Source organism: Octopus bimaculoides, chromosome 9 (genome assembly GCF_046866305.1).
Source record: "Octopus bimaculoides isolate indiv1 chromosome 9, ASM4686630v1, whole genome shotgun sequence".
Taxonomy (NCBI): Eukaryota; Metazoa; Mollusca; class Cephalopoda; order Octopoda; family Octopodidae; genus Octopus; species Octopus bimaculoides.
This window is the reverse complement of record NC_142936.1, coordinates 95,238,813-95,266,129: the sequence shown is the minus strand read 5'-3', so window position 1 is coordinate 95,266,129 and position 27,317 is coordinate 95,238,813. Positions and strand designations below refer to the sequence as shown.

The 27,317-nt window shown below is 39.4% G+C and overlaps 1 protein-coding gene across 1 annotated transcript in view; it reads left to right on the top strand.

The window, feature by feature from the left end:
• Positions 1–26,135, top strand: part of LOC106878691 (monocarboxylate transporter 13) — a 34,382-nt gene extending 8,247 nt beyond the window's left edge. The window contains exons 2-6 of the mRNA XM_014927973.3: positions 11,001–11,235; positions 11,951–12,094; positions 14,149–14,916; positions 23,845–23,895; positions 24,951–26,135. Coding sequence (XP_014783459.1) covers positions 11,037–11,235; positions 11,951–12,094; positions 14,149–14,916; positions 23,845–23,895; positions 24,951–25,195 — 1,407 coding nt within the window. The 5' untranslated portion in view covers positions 11,001–11,036 and the 3' untranslated portion in view covers positions 25,196–26,135. The remainder of the gene's footprint in view (positions 1–11,000; positions 11,236–11,950; positions 12,095–14,148; positions 14,917–23,844; positions 23,896–24,950) is intronic.
• The last annotated feature ends 1,182 nt before the right edge of the window (positions 26,136–27,317 follow it).

Genomic DNA, 27,317 nt, shown 5'->3' with positions numbered 1-27,317 from the left:
TTACTTAAGAAATGAACCCGATATTGCTATCCAGAGCTTTTAGTCTTCAATAAACCAAAATTAATTCAGATAATTATGTATCCCCAATTAGGACTTAGCAGGTCAATTAATATTTTACTTTTTATCTTTAACTTCTTTCTGTCATTGAAATGCGGCCATGCTGGGGCACCGCCTCTGGAAAGCTTTAGTCAAACATATCGCCCCCCACCACCACGACCACCACGTAGGCATTTTTTAAAGTTTCCGACTTAATATAATTGGTTCTTTTGCAGAACCACTAAGTTACGGAGATGTAAACAAATGCTGGTTGTCAAGCAGCAGGGAGACACTCATACACACATATACACACACACACATACGACGGGCTTCCTCACAGTTGCCGTTTACCATATTCCTTCACAAGGCATTGGTTGGTCCGTTGCTATAGTAAATGACATGTGTCCAAGGTGCTGCGCAGTGGGACTCAACCTGAAATCATATGGCTGCAACACAAACTTCCTAACCACACAGCCATGTCTGAAGCTTTATGTCTGAATCATAAAGCTTCTCATAGTTTCTTTTTTAGGTAAACGTATATTTATGTTGCGCAGGCGTGGCTGGGTGGTAAGGCGCTTGCTTAGCAGACCACATGGTTCTGGATATATTCTAACTGCGTGGCACCTTGGGCAAGTATCTTTTGCTGTAGCGTTGGACCGACTGAAGCCTCGGAGTGGATTTGGTAAACGGAAACTAAAAGAAGCCTGTTGTAAATATATGTGTGTGAGAGAGAGAGGGGGCGTTTCCTTGTGTCTGTCTATGTTTGTCTCCCACCACAGTTTCACAACCGGTGTTGGTGTGTTTATCTCACCGTAACCTAACGATTCGTCAAAAACGACCGATAACCTTTAAAACAAGTAGATACTGGGGTCGATTCATTCGACTAAAGATTATTCAAGGTAGTGCCTCAGCATGGCCGCTGTCTAATGACTGAAACAAGTAGATGAATTAATTATAAGCACGTGATGTTTACCAGCGTTTAACTAATCAATATAACTGAAAAGATTTCATGCTAGCTTCACGCATCTCAGCCAATCGCCTGCCATCACACAACTCACATTCATCATAAATAGCCAACACAGTAAGGAAACAAATCTCCTACAAATAGTTACATCAAGAGTTATACGTCTTTGTTCTTCTTTGTAGGATACTTTTAGATAAATGATGGACGATAGGAAATACCTTTGTGACTAAGTTTCTATTTTGGCTGGCAGCGGTTTTCGCTTCTACGTTTGGTAAAAGTAACACGGACTGAGAAATACTAATTCGTATTTATACGAATACCTGTAATCCGGAATGGTGAAGTCATTCTTTTATCATTGGATCATAATGTATACTTTAAAGATAATACGGGGATTCTCTCTTTCTCTACCTTTCTTTCCCTTTCTCCTTCTTTTCTCTCTCTCTCTCTCTCTCTCTCTCTCTCTCTCTCTCTCTGTTGTTACTGTTACCGTAGCTTTTCTTTTCCTTCTTCTTTTGTTGTTCTCCTTGTTTTCGTTGTGTTGTTTAGTTCCAACTTCTCGCACATACAGACAACCAAAAGGGTTCCAACCATGACTGTTCCGTTTTTTTTTCTTCAGATATAATATATCTAGAGCTACATTATACAATGTGGCCCACGATCAAAGGCATTCCTTTCATATACATCTTCCTCTCTTTGTATATAAAGTATTTGAGAAAACATACAACTGAGAATATATATAAAAAGAACTACATGGTTCAAAGAGTGGTATGAGGCAAACTTCACAACTATTTCTAACAGATTGGGTCACCATGTAGAAGTTACCCTTGTTGATTCGTGTATGTTCTATGTAGTCGTGTGCGAATATATTGTAAAGAAACGTGCGGCAGATATATCAAGCGAGTATGTGACCAACATGCTCTTTCGAAAAATCTTTCGATACAGTATTGCTCTATTTTTCTTGAGAAACTTTGTCAGTTCCAATAAAACTAAAATATTGCGACCAGTTTCGATGATTTTTAGTTTTTATTAGGCATCAATGTTAAGGCCATACTGCAGCAGCACCACCTTAGTAACTACTAAGCATGTAATTACGTAAGAACATATAAACTGTATGATTGTTTTTGCTGTCTTTACTTTCATGCTTATCAACATATTTCATCACAGCTATAGACACGCTTTAAGCCTCTTTAGAGGGAATGAAAGAAAAATGACATGTTGAACTGGTTAAATATTAGGTTGCGTGGTTAAGCCCTGCCACCAGGAAGTCGATTATTTCAGTACCAGTCAACTGTAGGTGAAGGCGCATGGCTCAGTGATTAGAGCGTCGAGCTTATGATCGTGAGGTTGTGAGTTCGATTCCCGGACCGTGTTGTGTTCTTGAGCAAGACACATTATTTCACGTTGCTCCAGTTCACTCAGTTGTAGAAATGAATTGCCACGTTACTGGTGCCAAGCTGTATCGGCCCCTTTGCTTTTCCCTTGGATAACATTAGTGGTGTGGAGAGGGGAGGCTGGTATGCATGGGCGACTGCTGGCCTTCCACAAATAAACTTGCCCAGAGGTAACTTTCTAGGTGCAATCCCATGGTCCTTCATGACCGAAGGGGGTCTCCTCCTGAAGTGTAGTGGTTTATTATAACATTGTACCCTTCCTTCATATCTTGAGGCGTTATGCCAAGATTAAGAGTCATGTGTGCTAATGAATATTTGCTTCTATGAGCACGTGAGTAGGCATCAACACAAGTTTCAATTATGTACTCAACACTGCATGGAAACAATCGTCCGTAAGAATATTTCTAATTATTCTAATTTTCATTTCTTAACGGTACATTTAGGACGTGGCGTTCCCTGGTGGCCAATTTGTGTAATTTCTACATAATATTTTGCGGCATTACAAGTTTGAATTTAAAACCGAAAAACAAAGTAGAAAATGTGTAGAACATACAAATCTAGATTTTATTTTTATTGTTGATTATTTAATTTGAAGATCTTAAAATACTAGTCATTAGCAATCATATACAGTGCCATTTAATTCTTATTAGAAACCGTCAGCATGGCATAACCCGAGGTAAATAAGTTTAATTGAATTAAACATTTAGTTTTTATCAATATATTGTTACGTCGAATAAGGCAAATAGAGTTAACTTCATTGGATTTAAGGAGTTGTACAGTAATAAACACAAAGTGATACGAGACATCGGAATTAACATACCTAGCAAGGCCGGCCTCCTGAAGACTTTGCTCTAGATATGGTTGACACTGAACATAATCATATATAAAATGATATGATTGATAAGTATCGTAGAAAGTAAAATATGTAGGAAGCATGATTTAGAATTAGACTGGCACAACTAAGCCAATGACTGTCTTTGATTGTTGTTATTCTTCACAGGTTGTTTAGACCTAATAGTTGTAACCCTTGTGTAACAGTTGTTACAGAGTTCTCTTGACATATTCCGCCCGACAATATAAACCTTTAGTCGTTAGATAAAGACTGATATAAACGACATGTTTTAATTCATAAATGTGAGAACAGCTGATTACGAATTGATTAACTCCTAGGTTGAAATCAAAAGTTATATAAGTTATCAGTAGTCACCTTTATATCACGTGCACCAATTTGTAATCTGTACTTCTATGCCACGTGTTTGCTGGTTGTTCTGAGTGGATTCTCTTCAAGTGCACAATTAGTTCAATTACGTGCTTAGATTTTAGAATCTATGATTTAGATTCACCGTAGCTTCATCTTAAGCCATTATCTAGATAAAATATTCACCTCTAATATTTGTGGTTAACACTACATCTTATTTTTATAAGTTGTTTCTAGACTAATGACTTGGTTTTGAACATAGTTTTAGCAATAAATGACGAAGGCTAAATCACAAGAAAAAGGGATGATAGAAACACATAATATACTGGACAATTTGCCCAATATTTGATAGATGTAATTGCATCATAATCTTGTGTTTTATCGTCGAGGAGGTTTCTACAAAAAAAAAGTCGAAATCAACGAGGTAAATACAAGTTTTACCGAAGTATGTGAGGAATTCAGTCGATCTGAAAGTACAATAGTTTTAGATTTAATATTAGTCTTTCTAAGGGAAACGGCTCTAATATATGGCTACGAAGGATGCTGAGTAGGAAAATGTGAAGTGAATAAGATCAACGTAATAGGCTGCAGGTGCTTGGAGAAAATCTGTCATATTTCCGGATCCAACAAATTGCCGAATGAGAGGAAGTGCCCACAAACTGGTTGCAATATATGAGATTGGGGGTAAAACAGCAGAATTTTTTGTATCAGAAGAGGACAGCGAAAATAACTTTAAAATGGGCAGCATCTTGGCATTGAAAGGCTCGAGGGCGAAAACCCACCTGGTGCAAAACAATTGAATGCACGCTGAGAGAAATGAATTGTCCATCGGATAAAATTTAATCAGTTGCTTAAAGATTGGCCTATATCGTCGAAGCCTTATTTATAAATTGGTAAGAAGAGAAATAAAGAAAAAAATACTGTATGATGTTGATGGTTAAGGCAACTATCAAAACAATCAAACCCTTGAAGTCTTACTCTGAGTTAGAATGATATAAACGGCACAAGAGAACAACGAAAAAATTGGAGAGGTTATGATTCCATAGTTTGTGAATTGATTATCGAATACCGTATGAATTCAACATTTTAGTTTCATTAAGAAGAAAGTATTACAATTCAATTTACACGTGTGCGAGCGTTCATAAATATATTATACAAAAATTCGTACACATAATCATTGCACACATAATCATTGCACACATAATCATTGCACACAATAATCATTTCGCATAATATTTACTAAAAAATAATGAATTTTATCCCTCACCCAACTAATGCCATCTTCTGGTCCTTGTAAGCCTTTAACGGAAGTGGAGCATTACTGGTGCCGCCCTTCCCTCTCTAACTAAGAGGTTAAATATGAACAACTGAGGAATCTTTCGTGCGTTAAGAGTTCCCAGCGGCGAGCTGGCAGAAACGTTAGCACGTGGGGAGAAATGCTTAGCGGTATTTCGTCTGCCGTTACGTTCTGAGTTCAAATTCCACCGAGGTCAACTTTGCCTTTTATCCTTTCGGGGTCGATAAATTAAGTACCAGTTATGCACTGGGGTTGATGTAATCGACTTAACCCCTTTGTCTGTCCTTGTTTGTCCCCTCTGTTTAGCCCCTTGTGGGCAATACCGAAATAAGAGTTCCCCAATGAAATATAAACGAAAAGTAAATGGGTGGAGACTCGGGGATGGGGAGATTTTATTTTGCTAAAACAGGTTTTGATAGTAAAAAAATTGAAAACAGCGGTTACCCGAAAAAAAAAACCGTATAGGAAGGACTAGATTAAGGATTGAAAGTTTTTCTGTAAGCGTAGTTTCCCGCCTGTATTATAGCAAATGTTTTCAGAGAAACTTGTGACCAGGCTAATCATTGATATATTTGATCATCACTGGCGGATAATGATGAATCATAAAATGTATATATTGGAAAAGTAACATAAATTTTGTGTAAACACGATAAAATATTGATTTTTAAAAAAATAATAATACATTGGCACGAGGCCACAAAACGATAGAAACATTAGCGAGTGTGTTGGTATTATAATTTTGTCGCAGTGTCATATTCGTTAATAATCAGAGACATCAAGAGGTCGGGGATCAAGATCTTACTATGGATATCTAAATTGTGTAAGATTTTTGTTTTTTTTTCCCTAAAACTGAAACATCAGACTAAAGGTGTTTGTGGAGGTGGTGGGATTTGAAATGTGAGCCAGTAATCTGTCATTTAAGACAGTCTTAGACTTTAGAAGGCTGGAAAAGTATAAGGCCATTCATTGATGCTTCTTTCAAGGGCATCAGTGGCGTAAGATATAACTGAAAGCACATCACACCATGAAGTTGCCAAGAAGTTACCGCAAACTTCTGCTGAAACTGAACTAACGCGAGAAGGTTTAGCGACGAAGAAGAAGTTGCTACTGTTTTTCTTAACCCTGTCGCTGTAGCAGCAATAGATTAAACGTCATATCTACTGGATTCCTGGCAAAGTGGTTAAGAACAACACAATGAAAAAGAAGATGCAGCCGATTCGGTCCATTATTTTGCCGGCAATCGAAAGTCTTTATCTGTAGATGCAACAACTTTTTTTTATTATTTTTGCTGAGGAGCCGAGGTGAAGGAAAAGTTAGATACAGGGTCCAGGTCTGACGGGGTTAATATCTTCGGAAACAAAGGAATTCGACCATGGTGTCAGTAAATGCTGTAAGCATCGCATTGTGCGTTATTGTGTGTGTGTGTGTGTGTGTGTGTGTGATTTTATTTTTCTTCTAATTGGGTAATTTTTGTTTTGACAATTGATAAAGGTGTTATCATTGATAAAAAAAATGCTCTTAACTATTGAAAAGTGAATCTTATTGCGACACGCGAAGCAATATGGACATCGTTAGATTATATTTATTTCCTTATAGCCCACAAGGGGCTAAACATAGAGGAGACAAACAAGGGCGAGCAAAGGGATTAAGTCGATTAAATCGACCCCAGTGCGTAAATGGTACTTATTTAATCGACCCCGAAAGGATGGAAGGCAAAGTCGACCTCGGCGGAATTTGAACTCAGAATGTAGTGGCAGACGAAATATCGCTAAGCATTTCGCCCGGCGTGCTAACGATTTTGACAGCTCGCCGCCTTAACATCGTTAGATCTATTGCTGCCAATAATTGCGATGTGAGGGCAAGTGGAGTGGTGGTTAGGGTGTGACTCTCACGACCGCCAGATCGAGGGTTTGATTCCCGAACCAAGCGGCGCGTTGTGTTCTCGTGCAAAACACTTCATCTCACCATACTCTGCGATCAGAATCGATATCTAACGGATGATACACCAGGCGCCTGCAAAAGTAATGTTGATTGCAGAGTGAGAGCGACCATATACACAGCACAAACATTTGATCACTACAAACCAAGCATCTGTGCCGTTTGTTCAGGAAGAAATGGTGGAATCGTCTCTCGCGGACACGAAAGACTACCATTTCTAACTACTGTTATAAAAAAATTAATACGCACCTATAAGGCTGTGCGGTTAAAAACTTCGCTTTGCAGCCACCTGGTTTCCAGTTTAGTCCCGCTGCGCAGCGCCTTGAGTGAATGTCTTCTGCAGTAGCCCCGAGTCGACTAAAGCCTTGTGAGTGGATTGTTAGCTGGCGGAAATTATGCACAGGTGTTGGCCAAAAGTGACCCGACAGTAAACTAAAATTCTGTAAATAATGTTCAATTTAATTTATTCATTCTAATTATGAATGTTTACTAATTGAATGCTGTGAGTTAAAATCACTGTTAGTTTCCAACATTTGTTTATTTGTTAGCGAAGTCTCAAATAAAATATTTTTTTTGTTTTTAATCTTGGTTTTGATTTACTGTTTGGTGACTTTTGACCAACCCTATATAATTATTATATATAACGTATACACACACACCACACACGCCACACACACATGCACACACACACACACACACACACACACACACACACACACACACACACACACACACACACACACACATATATATATATATATATATATATATATATATCAATTTTCTCCCTTATTCCTTTCTGTCGAAGAGCGTAGGCTCGAAACGTGAAAGACTGTTCTATTTTTACTGAGCGTTAAACTAATACACCTGCTTGGTGTTCTTCGCCTTTTGATTTACTGTAAATTTGAACGATATATGTGTGTGTGTGTGTGTGAGGGAGAGAGAGAGAGAGAGAGAGAGAGAGAGAGAGAGAGAGAGAGCGAGCATGCATGTAAGTACATATGTGTGTGTGTTTCTGTCTATTTGTCTGTCTGTCTTTGTGGTTGTCCCCCCTCCATCTCCTGAAAACCAGTGTTGCTTAGTTTAGATTCCCCTAAATTAACGGTTCGCAATAAGAGACTGAAAGAATAAGTAGCCAGCTAAAGACACAATTGGTGCAGGTATCAGTTTGACCGACTGAACATTTCAAGGTGGTGCTCCAGCTTGGTCGCGGTCCATTGACTGAAGAACGTACAAGATAAAAGATACAAAATACAGAATGTGTGTATGTCTATGTGTATGTCTGTGCGTATACTATAGTATATAAATGTGTTGCTTGTATTGTGGTAGTCCTAATTTTTCATATATGTTACTGAGCGTAATCAAATACTCTAGACAAATAGTGTAAGCAAACATCTATGCAAACTTCTCGCGGTCACAAAGAGACGGTGCAAACGTTTGTTTACATTTCCCCAGTGTATTTAATTAAGTCCTTCACAGCTTGCTCAAATTTGAAGTATTATAGAATAATTGGCAGTCTCCATCTCTGCCTCTCTTTCTCATTCTCTCTCTCTCTCTCTCTCTCTCTCTCTCTCTCTCTCTCTCTCTCTCTCTCTCTCTCTCTCTATCTATCTATCTCCCTACTTGTCCATCCCCTTGACATATACGTGGCAGGCAATTATTTGCTATGTGCTGCGATACTTCGGATGTTTTCACTCACAGTATAATTCGTTGAAACGCTGACAGGTTGTTTAAGCAAGTGAAAACGAAGAAGAAATGTACGCAATAATTCTAACTGTCCACGTATAAACTGTGTTTGCATATATGTGTGTGTGTGTTATATGTATACATATATATATATATATATATATATATATATATATATATATATATATATTATATATATGTGTATGTATGTATATAAATATATATATAAGGAAATAAATACTTTAATAAAGATATATATACATATATATATACACACATATATATGCACATATATATATATAATATATATGTACAGGTATTGTATATGTATGCTTCTGTGTGCGTATGTATTTGTGTGTGTGTATGTGTGGTGAAAACAAATTAACTCTACTATGTTGCAGGATTTTATCTATGGACAATGTGTTTGCGTGCGTGCGCACCATTCTTGTGTTTGCACCCTGTGACTTTCCAGTTCTGCTTTGTCATTTGTCTGAATGACTGGCCTCTTCCCGCTACCTCAAGTTTGCTGGAGTCGCTTCTGTTCTCATTAATGAACAGCCACACCTCGTTTTCGACGACAGACCCATCCTCTCTATGTTAATGTGTGTGTGCGTGTGTGTGTGTGTGTGTGTGTGTGTGTGTGTGTGTGTGTGTGTGTGTGTGTGTGTAGTCGTCTAAGAAACCATAATTCAGAAAAACACAAGCATTCGTATATTTGCCCCTGTAGTTGGTATATTAATTAAAGCATACAGTATATTATGTATTCATTACGGCAGATCTTGCTAATCAGTTTCGTAGTGGGTACTAATCGGATGTTAGAGCTGGCTCATCAGAGCTGGCTCATCAGAGCTGGCTCATCAGAGCTGGCTCATCAGAGCTGGCAGGAATGCAAATATGACAATTACCATGTCTCATTCATACCCACCAGTTATGATGAGCTCATGATATTGCTTAACCATGCTGTAATTTAGCATCTGGTCTCATACCGTGCAAGACCGATTGGTAAGATCGGCCGTAATCGATATATTAATATAATAAGGTACACGCTGCTTGATATGTGTTCGTGTGTGTGTGTGTGTGTGTGTGTGTGTGTGTGTGTGTGTGTGTGTGTGTGTGTACATGCGTACAGATGCATAGATTTGCGTGAGTGGATAAAGGAAAGAAAGAGGTAAGCGTTAGTTATATCGTTATTCCTTTCTATTATAAGCACAAGACCAGAAATTTCGGGGAGGAGGCCAGTGGATTAGATCGACCTCAGTACACAACTGGTACTTAATTTATCGCCCCCGAAAGGATGAAATGCGAAATCGACCTCGGCGGAATTTGAACTCAGAACGTAGCAGCAGACGAAATACCGCTAAGCATTTCGCCCGGCGTGCTAACGATTCTGCCATCTCACCACCTTTGCTTACATTTTTTCTACTCTAGGCACAAGGCCCGAAATTTTTGGGGAGGGGACCAGTCGATTAGATCGACCCAGTATGCAACTGGTACTTAATTTATCGACTCCGAAAGGATGAAAGGCAAAGTCGACCTCGGCGGAATTTGAACTCAAAATGTAGCGGCAGACGAAATACCGCTAAGCATTTCGCCTGGTGTGCTAACCATTCTGCCAGCTCGCCGCTTTTACTTATATTGATTCAGTTTGATTCAGCCCCAGCTCATCGGATTCAGAGATCGAATTCTGAGCACGTCGAGCTGGGTTCCTGAAGCGATCTTACGAAAGCTTAAGCTGCAAGTAACAAAATTAAGCAAAAGACAGTGCAGGAGGAACGCGTTTTAGCAAATATAGTTTTAGCATAATGCTTAAAAGGAATGGCGGGAATGTTAACATTTCGGACGTTAATTCTTCATGAAAGGAAAAGCATTGGAGGGCTAGAAAAAGAAAAAATTGTTACTGGAACCAAAGAATTAATCAAAACCAAAATAACGGTTGAGGGGCTGGAAACCAGATAGAAATGCAGTCCTATGGAGAAGTTAAGATGGAAAGAATGGCTGGCGGTTGCCTGCTTGGGTAGGAGAGTATCCGTATTTTGAGATATGCCTAAGGAGTGAATGGTGTTTGGGCGTGGTGTTTTGGAATGTATGCAAGAAAAAGGAAGAAAAAAACACATCTTTCATCCCTCTGACCCACGCCACTGTTGCACTTATATACCTCTACACACACACAACTTCCTCTTAGGACTATCTCAGAATAAGGATGCACTCCTATATGAGTGAATACTTACTCGCCGCCCTTTCCGCCATTCATAACTCCCAATACAACCGCATTCACATCTCGCTCTTAATATTTCGCCAGTGCATTTTGGCTTTGTTTTTGTCTTTTTTTCTTTTCAAACATATTTCCTTTTTCTCACTCCGATTTTTCAAGCTGCCGCGCATTGGAACTGAACCCACATCCACAAAGGTACCCCTAGACCTTTGTTAATTTATTTATCATCAATAATACGTATTTTTCATTTGATGTTTTTTTTTGTTTTTGTTTTGCAGAGCTATCGATTTTACTTTCTAAGAAGTGAATTAACAATGGTTTTGTCAAGAAACACTCCTGACACAGGATGGGCATGGATAGTGTTAACCTCAAGCTTCTTTATTCAGATGTTATCTGCAATGTTTATCTATGGCACTGGAATCATGAAACTAGCCATTCTAGAAGAGTTTAAAGAAGATCTCATCAAAGTAGACTGGCTTGGCTCTCTTCATGTAGCATGTTCTCAAGTTATAGGTAAATGTATTTTCTACGTATTTATTTTTTATTTCGAAATAAAGCATTCAGATAGAAATGGCTTGTAATTAAAGTACCACCCAAAATGCGGCGAGCTGGCAGAACCGTTACGGCGCCGGGTAAAATGCTTAGCGGCATTTCGTCTGCCTTTGAGTTCAGATTATAACGATGTCGACTTTGCTTTGTATCCTTCCGTTACGTTCTGAGTTCAAATTCTGCCGAGCACGATTTTGCCTTTCATTCTTTCGGGCTCAATGAATTAAGTACGAGTTGCGTACTGGGATCGATCTAATTGACTGGCCCCCTCCCCAAAATTTCGGGCCTTGTGCCTAGAGTAGAAAAGAATCGTTAGCACGCCGGGCGAAATGCTTAGCGGTATTTGGTCTGTCTTTACCTTCTTAGTTCAAATTCCGCCGAAGTCGACTTTGCCTTTCACCGACCCCACAAAATAAATTTCGGGTCTTGTGTCTAGAATAGAAAAGAAAGTCGATCTTGAGGGAATTTGAACTTAATATAAAGGACCAGAGCAATGCTGCAAGGCGTTTTTCTCCCACCGTTCTAATGATTCTGCTGGTTCGCCGCCTTTGAAGTAATAATTCTCGAAGATTTATTATAGCGGAACAATTTAATTACAATTCAAACCTAAATACAAACCATAATCCCTACTTTGTACTGTTTTCACATATTCTATATTCTTTTTTTCTTTTAATTTTAGGTCCAGTGGTCAGTCTTGTCATCAGTCGCTTCCATTGTCAACCAACAATATTCTTTGGTGGTTTATTGGTATTTATTGGAACACTAAGTAGTGCTTTCATAAAAAATATTTACATTCTATATATCACATTCGGAGTAGTGGCTGGTAAGTTGGTCTCCGTTTTTATGTAAATAGTTTATGCATTTAGCTCATTTGACACATAAGGAGACGCACCCCAATCACAGGTTCTTCTCAATAGGGACAGAAAATTCTTTACCTTTCACAATTATTGGCAAAAGTGAGTTAAGGAATGACTTATTATAGAATAAAAAAATAATGCACGGAAAGTATCCGATAATTATAATTTGAAAGAAGATGAAAGCTGTTAATATGTTTTATCAGACGGTAGATGCTGTCATTTTAGCAGCCAGCATGTTTTCATCGGGAATTTTATAATTTATGTGTTGTTATTAGATTATTTGTGCGTTTTTGTTGTCCATTGTCTTGTTGTATGAGTGAATGTTAAAACTGATGATACGACAAAAACAACAACAACAATAGCTACGTAGAAAAACTAGTTGGCCGTAGCACAGAGTCCCCAAAATTCTTCGGTCACCAAACAACTTGACAGCAGTTACAGTTTGATTGAGTGAAGCCTATACATTACCAGCAAGGATTGTCATAAAAGACGGTTAGAAGAAAATAGACTAAGTGGTTGTTACAGACATCCACATTGCTGGTAATCTACAGAACAAACCTGATCACGTAAAAACATGACCAAAAATATTCCACCGCTGTACATGTGTTCCATATTTCCAAGTCTACAGAAACACTCTTTTGTAATTCTGGCTTTAGTCACAGCACCAACGTATGCAACATTCGATTCCGAGGTACTTATAGCTTTCATCATTAGAGACAGGGGAGATAGAGAAGCTGTTGTTGTACATGTTCTTTGTCCAGTCTACAATCTTTCTTCGGTTGTGTGTATGTATGTTTGCACGTATGTATATCTATTCTATTTTTTAATTATTATAAATCTTCCACTGAGGACGGAGCTGGTTTCCAACAAAGATAGAAGGCTCCATCTTTGAGATCTAGTTAACAGAGACAAATATACATTAATGCATGTATGCATGTATGTTTGCACGTATGTATGTATATTATGTATATGCAAGCATGCATGTATGTATGTATGTATGTATGGATGGATGGATAGATGGATGGATGGATAGATGGATGGATGGATGGATGGATGGATGGATGGATGGATGGATGGATGGATGGATCGCAAAGGGACCGATCGATCCAGCAAAAGTTACAACGTTCGTTCGTCACCTGTGTTTTAAACCATGCCAATCTCCACAAAGTACTGACTGGTCATCTGAGAGGTCATGGTCGGAAAGCTAAAAATGACACTGGCAGCGAGAAAGCACAAAGAGGCAGCGATCATCTATGAAGATGGTGCAATCACCTGTCACCATATATGTATGAATGTATGAATGTATGTGTATGCGCATGTGCGCGCGTGTGTATATAGCAGGTAATGTGCCTTTCTTTCTGGTACTTTCTATATTCTTAGGTAAGCTCTAAGTATTGTATAACCTTTAGAACTGCAATAATGGAAAATATTATCAGTTAGTAAAATTATATCATTTAAATTGATTTTATTTTAGTAAAAAAAACATGAAAAAGAAATTTCTGTAAAATTGTCTCTCTCTCTCTCTCTATATATATATATATATATATATATATATATATATATTCTATTATTTTGTTTTATTTTAAATTAGTTCTACTTGTAGTTCAGAAGGTCGGCCTTGTCAGAAACTGTGCCACGCTGAATCTTTTTGAGAATTATATTAGGGGTGCGTTTTGTCTGTGGAGTACTCATCCACCTGCACTTGAATTTTTACGAGAAGGCTGTTCCTTTGATTGAGTCTGCTGGAACACCCGTCGTCATAATCGACGATGTACCACAGCCATTTTGTTTTTATTTTTAAGAAGCTCAGCTTGAACCGCATTCTAGGTGGTTTATATGGAATAATTCTGAGCAGATTAACGTTCCAAAACAACTAGAAGATTGTCCGCTTCACTTTAAAATAATTGAACATAAATTTAGGGTATTCATGCGATTTTTTCTGTAGTCATTTATAAAGCCACGCAATGTCGGGAACTGTTGTAAGTTATCAAATAATTATACTTTTTCTTTGTTCTTTTAGGAATTGGCCATGGTTTCTGCTATACCCTGAATGTTGTTGGACTCGGCTATTATTTCAAGAAACGACTCTACTTTGCAGCTGGTATTGCTACTTCAGGTGCTGGTATAGCCATGGTAGTCTTCCCACCAGCAATTCAACGCATCTTCAACTACTATCAACTTCAAGGAGGTTTGATGCTAATTTCCGCCATATGCTTACATTTCTCAGCCTTTGGACTTCTTATTGCCCCAAATCAATTGGAAATTAAATCTAAAAGACATTTCAAGAAACAACAATACGTAACAGCAGAACATATTCCACAAAGACCTTCCATTTTCCGGAATTTATCCTTTGATTTCTATATCATGAGTATCCTTTGGTGGAATCTTGCCTACACATTCATCGCTCAAGGTTTACCATATTATTCAAACTCTACAGGGAATTCTAAATACGAAGCTGCATTTTTAATGTCCATTGCCGGAATCGGCAGCATTTGTGGACGGCTGTTGGGTGGCATTACTGCCAATGATTCTAATGTTGACAGCATTGTGATATATTTTGGTACATCAGGGGTTTTGGGATTTGGTACGCTGTTTTTCAAAACATTCGCACAAACATATTTGGGTCAAGCTGTGTTTTCGGTTTGTTGGGGTTTATATACGGGTGCTAATATATCCGTCCAAGGACCGATTGTTGTACGTTTGCTAGGAGTGGAACAGTTACCAGCTGGATACGGGTTACTCATGTTCTTCACAGGAATTGGCTCACTGATCGGGCCACCTATTGGAGGTATTTTTGTTTTCCTTTCTTTTTTACTTTCCTTTGAGCTCTACGTTTATCATTACCTTAATTGTAGAAGTTTAATTAACTTTGTGACGATTGTAGATTGGTGCGTCGTAACGTATCGTTGAGACTAGATTCAACTAGGTACGATAACTTATACAGTTAAGTGATACTCGTTGACAAAGCAGGAGTATAATAATTCCTGCTTCACTATCCATCCGTCTTCTCCGCCCACAATTCCTGGCCGGGTGGTGGTGGTAGAATCTCCAGGTACCTCTTCCATAGGGACCTGTTCTCAATTTCTCTCTCTCTCCTTGCTTTCTGTCTGTCTGTCTCTCTCTCTCCCCCTTTCTCATCTCTATCCCCCCTCTTTCTCTCTCTCTCTCTTTCTTTCTCTCTCTTTCTCTTTCATCTATACACCCATTCACAGCTTATCTCTTAAAATTCGGCAACGTCCGATGGAATCATCATCGTCATCGTCGTCGTCGTCATCGTCATCATCATCATCATCATCATCATCATCATCATCATCATTATCATCAACAACAGCAACAACCACAACAACCCGTGAACAACACTGTTTCGAGTCCTACGACTCGTAGGACCGGTTGCCCGGATCCCATGGCATATAAGTGGCCTAGATCACAACAACCCTTTTGAACAAGAGGTCAGTCCGTCACAGGGTTGTTTCCCATGTACAGATGAGTGGAATACGGCAATGTGAAACGAAGTGTCTTGCTCAAGAATGCAACATGCTGCCTGGTTCCGGAATCGAAACCACGATTTTTCGATTGTGAGTGCAACACGTTGACCACTAGGCTTTGGGCTGACCCTCATTTAAAGTGTACAATACACGCCTTCGATCACGACGGCGCCGCCACGAATTCCACAACTGAGAAGACCACACCTCCATTGTGTGAGACTTTATTTATTGACCCCAAAAAGCACGATAGTCAAAATCGACCTCAACAGGGTTTAAACGTAGTCAGCAACACACACTCAGCCGGAACAAATAACGATGATATAATGATTTTACCAATTCACCGCCTTTAATAATATTCTGATAAAGAAACACTTAAAGATAGAAGACAATATTACTTCAAATCCTCGACATGTTTAATGAAAAGTTCAACAACGTTGATGGAGATATGTTTCGGCCATTGTTATTTAAAGGAAAATAGACATCCATTGGCCTTTTTGTGAGAAATCTATCCGAAATATCAATGAGTGTTTTATATGACAAGACAAAACAATTTAGATACATCGACTTAAGTAGAATTACCGGATCACTACGAACATTGCTGCGTGAAATGTCATGGTAATCGACTACATGCTGCTGCAGCATAGACAGACAGACGGGCAGACAGACGGGCAGACAGATGGGCAGACAGGCAGGCGGACAGATAGAGGGACAGATAGACGGACGGAGGGACGTACGGGCAAGCAGACGGGCAGACGGACGGAGGGAAGGACGGGCAGACAGACGGGCAGACAGATGGGCAGACAGGCAGGCGGACAGATAGAGGGACAGATAGAGGGACGGAGGGACGTACGGGCAAGCAGACGGACAGACAGACGGACGGACGGATGGACGGACGGGCACACAGATGGGCAGACAGACAGACGGACTGAGGGACGGACAGGCAGACAAACAGACGGACGGACGGACAAACAGACGGACAGACAGACGGAGGGAGGGACAGACGGACAGAGGGACGGACGGACGGGCAGACAAACTGACGGACGTGCAGACAGACGGGCAGACAGACGGGCAGACAGACGGGCAGACAGACGGGCAGACAGACAGAGAGAGGGGTGGACGGACGGACGGATGGACAGACGGACGGACAGACGGACAGACAGGCGGACAGACAGACGGACGGACAGAGGGAAGGACAGACAGACGGACGGACGGAGAGACGAGCAGACAGACAGACGGACGGGCAGACAGACATACGGAGGGGTGGATGGACGGGCAGACAGACGGATGAGCAGACAGACGGACGGACGGACAGACGGCAGACAGACAGACAAATGGGAAGACGGACGGGCAGACAGACAGACAGACAGACGGGCAGACAGGCTGAAAGGTGGGTGTCGGACAGACGGACGGATGGATGTATAGACACATGCACGGAGGGACAGACAAACAGACAGACAGAAAAAAGATAGATAGATAGATAGATAGGTAGATAGATGGAGTAATAAGTTTGAGAGTGGAATATGTATTCATTTATTTAACCAAGTGTCTGAGAAAGATAATAAGAGTATGTGTGTATTTTCGTGTGTGTTTGTCATCCACCACTGCTTTACAACCAGTGTTGCTGTGCTTACGTTTTCGGAACTTACCGGTTCGGCATAAGATATCGATAGAATAAGTCTCATCCTTAAAAACAAAGTACTGATGTCGGTTTATCCGACTAAAAATTCTTCAAGCCGGTGCCCCAGCATGACCGCAGTCTAATGGATAAAACAAGTAATAAGAAAAAAATTGAGATGACGGGCTTCCATACAGTTTCCATTCACTAAATTCACTCACAAGTCATCGATTAGCCTCACACGCAGTGGAACTGAAACCGGAAGCTTTGTGGTCGATAAAAGAGCTTGTAAACCAAACAGCCATGTTTATATATAATTCTTGTTAACGTAGCTGACAGCCGAAAGACCTGTGTGTCAGATGTAAAAAGAGATGTGACGATGAAATGGTGAAAAGAAGAAATAAAAGTGTTAGCAAATGGAAGAGAATGTATCTCTCTTTTATTACTAATATAGTATCAAAGTTTATCGTTTGGGATGTCTCACATTATTTTCAATAAAGGTCACGAGATGGACGTGATTAAAATATAACCAGTTAACCAGCGACGATATTTCGTAATTTAAAAGTTAACTCGTAGAAGTTAGATTGTGAAAAATCTATTCTTTTGCTCTAAACTAGTTTACATCTGAATCTGTTCCATCAGAACGTGATTACATATCGAAATGACGACTGTAATATTAAATAGGAAACAAAAACAAGACATAAAGAACACAATTTATAATCATATACTGCGGTATTCATCAAGCAGACGATCGTTTCTAACTTTTCCCATCAACTTCTTGGCTGCTTTGACTTCGAGTGACGTCCATTGGGTCAAATACGTGTTTTAAATCTACAGCTAAACTTGGTAAATGGAAGAGATTGTTTGATTAATATCTTGACATCTAAATGGCGAGTCGATTCCATTGAACTTTTTCGCTATATCTGCCGACATATCATCACTAAATGTACAAAGGTGTACAACATGGCTTCACTATACACTCAGTTATAAATGTTTCCTATCGATGAAATTGGTTTTGCAAAAGATTAATCATATATAAGGTTCAATTCACTGATTTTATAAATATTTGTATGCGCACAGGAACGGATGTGTGTGTGTGTGTGTGTGTGTGTGTGTGTGTGTGTGTGTTGGTGCGTGTGTGTTGGTGTGTGTGTGGGTGTGTATACGCACACACATATGTACACAAACTTAATTATATAAATCTATGTATTTTATGTTAAGAGATAAAGAGAAACAGACATATCTACACACATACATACATACAAACATATGTATACTTGTATTGAAGAAAAGTACGCACAAACACAACCTAAACATACATAGAGACGCTGGTATATTTCATCTATTTTCCTCACGTGTATACTATCTAAATTCATACATACATACATATATATATATATATATATATATATATATATATATATATATATATATATATATATATATATAGATGCATACATCAGTATGTCGAAATGGATTTCTTCGTACACTCGTGTGTGCAAGTGGACACATATTTGTATATGTTGCTGTTAATATAACAGCTTAGTGTAACTTCTAAGTCTATCGGTTTATGAGAAGTAATTGCTATGCTTAAAGGAATATACCAAAGTTACTATTATTGCAGAGGATAAGAGAAATATATATTGATATATATATATATATACACATATTGTTTTGTTGGCACTCCGTCGCCTACGACGTCGAGTGCTCCAGTTGATCCGATCAACGGAACAGCCTGCTCGTGAAATTAACGTGCAAGTGGCTGAGCACTCCACAGACACGTGTACCCTTAACGTAGTTCTCGGGGATATTCAGCGTGACACAGTCTGACAAGGCTGACCCATTGAATTACAGGCACAACAGAAACAGGAAGCAAGAGTGAGAGAAAGTTGTGGTGAAAGAGTACAGCAGGGTTCGCCACCATCCCCTGCCGGAGCCTCGTGGAGCTTTAGGTGTTTTCGCTCAATAAACACTCACAACGCCCGTCTGGGAATCGAAACCGCGATCCTATGACCGCGAGTCCACTGCCCTTACCACTGGACCATTGCGCCTCCACTAAAGTTACGGTGTCAAGCATGATAATAATGGAAATGACTAATTGTAAATCTCACAACGAGAGATATTCAGCCACAGTACTTTGGAGTAAAGAATATTTGTCAACATAACATGGCAGTCCTGGTTTAGGACTAATGTTGCAGTAATTTAGCCTCAGGAGACATCGCCTCCAGCCGGCTATTCGTCACGATCTGTGTCCTTATATTTTCGAACAAGGGAATCTAGCAAGGGACTATAAGGACACAGATCGTGTCGTATAGCCAACTGAAGACGATGTCACCTGGAGCTAAATTGCAGCAACATTCGTCCTAAACCAGGACTGCCATGTTATGTTGGCAAATAATCTTTACTCCATGATAATAATGTTATAGATTTATTGGGTGTTTCTTAATCATAATTCTTGAAATTGTTAAAAAGGGTTCACATTGTAGAGGTGGAAGAAGAACGCGCACATCGGAGGACAAGGAGGAGCTCGCATATTAGGGCTGAGAGAAGGAAATACACATTGTGGGTCTATGGGAGAGGTTATATGTTGTAGGGTTGGCAGAATAAGACGCATATTGAGAGGTTGAAAGAAGGAAGCGCACTTTCTAGGGCTAGGAGAAGATGGCACATATTGGAGAACAGCGGAGTAGGGGCACATATTGTAGGGCTAAGATGAAGGGAGAGAAGGGGCACACATTTTAGGGCTAAGAAGATATACCCTCCAGCCTTCATCAGGTGTCTTGGGGAAATTTCGAACCTGGGTTCTCATTCCTAAGGTGTTATTATTATCATTATTCATGTCACTGCTTGGAATCGAACTCGGAATCTTGGGGTTAGTAGCCCGCGCCATATGCCCGTGGGCAATTATGGAGTGAATTTTAGGCCTTATAAATCTAATATTTTCCTATCCTTCATTAATACAAGTTCCCATATGCTACTCATATCTGCACTCGGTCTGCTTAGGAGGTTGTTGTGTCCTAGCACATGTGCTGCTTTTTAAATATAGAGCTGTGTTAAGTTGATACCGGTCCTGCAGAAAAGGCAGCGTAAAGTTGCTTATGGTTGGTTGGCACTCTGTCGCTTTTGACGTCGAGAGTTCCAGCTGATCCGATCAACGGAACAGCCTGCTTGTGAAATTAACGTGCAAGTGACTGAGCACACCTCAGACACGTGTACCCTTAACGTAGTTCTCGGGGCTATTCAGCGTGACACAGAGTGTGACAAGGCTGGTCCTTTGAATTACAGGCACAAGAGAAACAGGAAGTAAAAGTGAGAGAAAGTTGTGGTCAAAGAGTACAGCAGGGTTTGCCACCATCCCCTGCCTGAGCCTCGTGCAGCTTGAGGTGTTTTCGCTCAATAAACACTCACAACGCCCGGTCTGGGAATCGAAACCGCGATCCTATGATCGCGAGTCCGCTGCCCTAACCACTGGGCCATTGTGCCTCCACAAAGTTGCTTATGTATTGCATATTAATCAAGTATTGGTCAACCCAAATCCAAAGTGGATGAAACATGAGCCAGGCTGCGCATAGTGGAATCGAACAGGAAATTAACCACATTGTTATACAACGAACTTCTTTTACCACAGAGCAATTCAAGCGTCTTTTGTTATTAAGAATGTCTTCAGACCTTTATATCGCGTTCACTGATCTCTGTTGCTACAACAACGATAAGGTCACAGTGGATGAAGTGAAAGAGAGAGAGAGAGAGAGAGAGAGAGAGAGAGAGAGAGAGAGATGGGAGAGAGAGAGATGGGAGAGAGAGAGATGGGAGAGAGAGAGAAGGTAGAGAGGGGGGGGGGAGAAAGAGCGTTAGCGCAAACGATGAAGAATAGAATAATTAACACAAACTTTGTTTATTAATTGGCAAACGTAGCAATGCCAGAATAAAACAATATCTGTTTCAAACAACCTCTCCAATCAAATTTCTTGCCAAAATTCTACAAGGAAGACATTTCTATAGAATTACTTTGGTTTTTCTTTTATTTTTTTACCTACTTTCTCTATCAAGAATAGATTTTGGCGCACTCTCTCTCTCTCTCTCTCTCACTCTCTAGTTTTCTCTCTCTCTCTCTCTCTCTCTGTCTCTCTTTCTCACTCACTCTCTTGTTTCTCTCTCTCTCTCTCTCTCTCTCACTCTCTAGTTTTCTCTCTCTCTCTCTCTCTCTCTGTCTCTCTTTCTCACTCACTCTCTTGTTTCTCTCTCTCTCTCTCTCTCTCTCACTCTCTAGTTTTCTCTCTCTCTCTCTCACTCACTCTCTAGTTTTCTCTCTCTCTCTCTCTCTCTCTATCTCTTTTTCACTCTCCATTTCTCCTGTATCTCTCACAATCTATCTTACCACATCTCTCTCTCTCTCTCTCTCTCTCTCTCTCTCTCTCCCTCTCCCTCCCTCTCTTTCACTATTTCTTTCTCTCTCCCTCTCGTTCTTTCCTCTTTCTCTTTTGTTTCCCTTTTCTTCCTCTCCAGTTTTGTTTCTCAACATGTTTTCTTTTCTTCCTTCTTTCCTTCCTTCCTTCCTTCCTTCCTTCCCTCCTTCCTTCCTCGTCTTTATTGAATTTGTAAGATTTATTGGTGTTTGTGTTCTAAGTTAGAACAATATTGCCTTTCCTAGTCATGGTGGTGGATGTGGTGGAGGTGTCAGTTGTGATGGTTGTTGAGGTGGTGGTGGTGGTGGTGGTGGTGGTGGTGGTGGTGGCTTTCCTCGTTTAGGCTTTCTCCTGGTCAACGCTGATCAAGAAGACCTATGATCGATAGTTTTTTTTTTTTCTGCCGTGACTCTTTCGCCTAATTTTTTTTTCTTTCTTTGAACAAGGAAACCACGATCATGTATTCTCTAATAGCCTTCTTTTTAAAACGGCAAATTATGCTTCAAAGGATATTTTGGCTGCTATTTCTATCTGGGCTTATGAACCCGCTGAGTCTTCTGTTAATGTCCTAATATTATTGGTGGTGGTTAATGGGTGGGATGGAAGTTTACTCTTATTTTCTGCTGTTTCTATTACTACAGGCGATGAGGATGATGATGATGATGATTATGGTGATTACCATCATCATCATCATCATCATCATCATCATCATCATCATCATCATCATCATCATCATCATCATCGTCGTGGTGGTTGTGGTGGTACAAATATTGGTTTCAAATTTTGGCACAAGGTCCATAATTTCGGGGAGTGGGTAAGCCGATTACTTCAACCCCCAGTGTATAACTGGTACTTATTTTATCGACTCCAAAAGAATGAAAGGTCAAGTCCACCTCGGAGGAATTTGAACTCATAATACAAAAGCGGACGAAATGTCGCTAAGCATTTTGTCCGACGTGCTAACGATTCTGCCAGCAGCCCACTGTAGTGGCATTTGATATGCACCATGACCATATCTGCTAAAGATTCTTCTTCCATTGACGTTACACATCACAAATCATATATTACTCCTTTATTGAATCTGTAAGATTTATTGGTGTTTTTGTTGTAACTATCAGTCTCGTTAGAACCAGGATCGATCGCATCGACAAATCTCTTCTTAAAATTGCTGACCTTATGCCTAAATCAGAAAGCCTTAATATAAGGTCCACTTAACTTCAAATCCCGCCGAGGCCAACTTTTCCTTTCATTCTTTTGAGAGTCAATAAAATAAAGTCCCAGTTAATTTCTGGGGCCGGTGGTATCGACAAAACCCCTTCAAAATTGCCGCTCTTATATCTAAACAGGTTCCAACTTTCGGCACATGGCCAGCAGTTTCAGGGAACGTAGTAAGTCAACTACACCGACCCTAGTGCTTATTTGAACCCCGAAAGGATGAAAAGCAAAGTCCAGGGCAGCGGAATTTGAACTCAGATCATATAAAGACGGACGAAGTGGCTCTAAACATTTTGTCCGGCGAACTAACGATTCTACCAGTTCTCAGTCTTTCAAATCAATTTCATCTTTTATCCTTCCCTGATCCATAAAGGACGGCGTCAGTTAATTACTGAGGTCAATGCTATCGGCAAAATCCCTCCGTTCAAAATTGATAAACTAATGGTTATGCTAGAAACAATTATTGTAAATGGAATGGATTGTCAGAAACCATTAAAGCGCGAGCAGAACCGAGCGATGTCTTGTCTCCTTTCCTTACGTTCTGAATTCAAATTTTACTGAAGTGAGTTTTGGTTTTCTTTCATCAAAGGTCGACAAATACCTCTGAAGTAATTGGTTCAATATAACCGACTGTTCTTCCCGTTCCCCTCCACAAATCTTTAATCTTGTTCTTATATAACAAATCATTATTAAAATATATGAAGCCGATGATCTGGCAAAATCGTTAGCATGCCGGACAAAATGCTGAGCGACATTTCTTCCATCTTTACATTCTGAGATCAAATTACGCCGAGGTCGACTTTACCTTTCATCCTTTAGGGGTCGAGAAAAATAAGTCCCAATGAAGCGCTCAACCCTCCCCTCCAAATTGCTAGCTTTGTGCCAAATTTTGAAAGAATTATTAAGGGATGTGTTTATTATAGTTTTCATTATTTCATAAACACTTTATTCATCAAAGTACAAAAGCTCCGCTGTTTCTGATTATTTAATTCCAGGTTTGCTGATGACGTCGGCAGGGAATGCAGAGATTAGTTTCGTGGCGGCAGGTATACATATTATCTTACTTAAATAAATCTTCCCTCAAAACGTATCACTTACTGCATTTCTGAGAATTTATTAATTTCCCCCTTTACCTGAACTTTGCTTTTTTAAGACAGAATTCCGTGTGCGAGCGTGTGTGTGTGTGTGTGTGTGTGTGTGTGTGTGTGTGTGTACGTGCCTGCACGCACGTGTACGTGTGTGGCAGAAGCGTTAACTTGTCGGACAAAATGCACAGCGGCATGTTTTCCGGCTCTTTACATCCTTTCGGTGCGAATTATATAAGTACGAGTCGTGCACTACCTCTGCAGAAAGATAAAGGAACTGAACTACATTTCATAAAGTGTTTTGTACGGCCCTCCTCCATACTGTTAACTTCTTTCAAGGTTACCTTATTTCAGTCTATCGCTGTACAGCACTGTTTACAAAACGGTAAGAAAAGAAAAATTAACGAATTATTTTAGGTTATAAATATTTGATTAATTTATGAAGCTGGCCTGTAACCTTTTTAAGCAAAACTTTTGTGCATATATAATAAATGTAATGATCGACTTTGGAAAGATGGAATGTATATAAGTAGATGTGTGCGTGTATGTATATTTCTGTGTGTGTGTGTGTGTGTGTGTGTGTGTGTGTGTGTGTGTGTGTGTGTGTGTGTGTGTGTGTGTGTGTGTGTGTGTGTGGTAGAAAAAACTTATAGCATGCAAATTAGTATCTTCCATTCCCTGAAGCGACTAGACTCGATGTATATATGAACGGATTGGCTACTTGTTTTTTGGGGGTGGCTTAAGTGATGTACACACATCTAATGAGACCCTTGTAAGGTTCAAGACAGCTCAGCGTTTTCTTTTTGTTCTTAGAAGACATTCAAATTTTCTAGTCAAGTAGTATGTATATGTGTATGTATGTTTACATGCTTATATGTGTGTGTATGTGTGTATACACACACGCACACTAACTGAGCGTCATTTTCTCGATATATTTTCATCACTACTTTCAAATATTGTTGATTTATTAATTAAGATATATATGATTTCGCTTATTCTATTTTCTATTATTCTAGGAATAGCCACATTAGTATCGTGTTTCACGGGGATAGTAATTGTGGTGCTCGAGAGAAATGTCATGGTACGTTCGAATTCAAAGCTGTCCACATCCCGATCAATATCGATGTCTATGGGTCGGATGAGTCAAGGCAAAACGAGAAGTCTTTATACTTTGAATGACTTAACGCTAGAGATATCACCAGACGCAGATTGTCGATACAGAGCTGAGAGCAACATATCTGATGTGTCAAGTTTTCTATAATATTGAAATAATATCTCTAGTCACAAACCATCTTCCATACGTCGACTCTGTCCTTCATTCCTCTGGTACCTGCATATTTCCATATCTAACGTACTTTATCCAAATCAAACGAACATAATCGGAAATATTATTGTCCCTAATATATGTATTTCTACATTCACGGTGACAGATATACGAGGTAGAAAACAGCTATTGTCTAATTTTCGGTTTCCTTCGAAAATTCTACATCAGAAATTTTTCTTATAGATTTTGTTAAGCCAAGTAGCGCCTGTTTTCTCAGAAGGAACTTTGCAACAAAAATTTCGTATATTGACACATCAGAAAAAAGAAAGCGTCATCAGATATCATCTCCAGAAACTTTGAAGGAATTCGCTGCAGTACCGACAGACAACGTTGTAACAAGAAACGCCAAACGGAATAAAATCTAAAAGTCACTTTTCCCTTCTTAACGGTGTTAGAGCATCGGATAAAATGCATTGCGGTATTTGTTTTAACACTGTGTTTGGAGCTCAAACCTGGCAGAGCTCAAATATGCCTTTCATTCTTTCTGGGACTATAGCAAAAGTAAGAATCCTAGGCAGAGGAATGGCGAACATTTATGAACGTAAGACTTGCTATTTTGAGAAAATTGTTCTGGTTATCTACGTCAAAACGTCAAAAATTCAACTCGGTCTTACTAGTAAACTTAATTCGTCCCTCGAATTAAACTCATCACATGACACTTTGACAATCTTTAGAGGGACCGACTGCTTTACAAGCATTCAGATCAGACCACCCTTTGGGAGATACATTCCTATCATCTTCCCTTCTTCCCATCACTCTTGGAAATTCTGTAATGGATATTGAGCACTATTTTCTTTACTGAATAAAAGGCTTAAAAAGTCACAAAACATACATACGAAAATATCACATGAATAAAAGAAAATTATGAAGATTAAAATGCATAATATTTTATTGTTCTAACACAATAGACTTTACATATCATTAAGTATACTAAACACTACAATTGAAATTGTTGCAGCATTTTAATACCAGATAAGTTATTTCTGTGAACTGAATATGGCTTCCTCGTAAATTTCTTGTACTTCCTCTTATATTATCGCGGAGAAAAATTTAAATAACACAGGGAAAAGCAACAAACACTGGCTCGTGAGCTTAGTAACATCTGCTATGTTAATTTTTGTTATTTTTGTTATTTTCATTTGTTATTTTTTTTTCAGTACCGTAAACTGGCAGAATAATTAGCGAGTCAGATAAAATGCTCAGCAGCGTTTCTTTCGGCTCTTTAGATTCTGAGCTCAAATCCTGCTGAGAACAACTTTATCTCTCATTCTTTCGGATGGAAGATAAAGTTAAGAATTGTGGTCTTTTTAATCGACTTACTTGCCCGCTCCTCTCAAAATTGTTGGTCTTGTGCCAAAATTAAAAAGGATTATTTATCATGTGCTTTTGTGTCGAAAGCACAATTAAACATCTTTGGACATAACGAAACATCCCAAATGTGAAAGCCAGAGCGAGAGAGGAGAGTCCCAGCACCCGGCTGGCAGCCATTTACAGATAAGGGCGCTGCAGTAACTTTAAACTAAGTGCTTTGCTCAAGGATACATCGCTATGCTCTGTCGGATATTGAACACATTTCCTCATGTTAATAAGCCGAACAGCTTTACTGCTGAGCCACGCACCTTTATGACATAAGTCAGCTAGGTCTCTACAAGTGATTTTGTCTGTTACTAATGCATGTTTCCTTGAGTAAACACCCGAACACGACAGTTCTTTGATTGTTAAGTTACGGTAGCCATGACGAGGTTTATGAAGTTTCGTTTCACGTATTCTAACAGAGTATTTATATATTAAGATTATTACTAAATAGAGTGACTCTAGCAGTACTACAGCCTTTGAATATACTTGCAAGAAATCGTATTAATAGCCAGATGGATTGAAGACGAGGGTACGGTCTCCAGCATGCAATGTACTGAGTTGAAAAACCTCGATCGCAAGACATTATCCTAGCAATTACGAGGCAACAATTTCTCTAGAGCGTCTTAAAAATCTACAAGTATGTTAATGAAATGATCAGTTGTTCAAATTTGCTACAAAATTAAGATTGCAGTGGCTTTGGTCT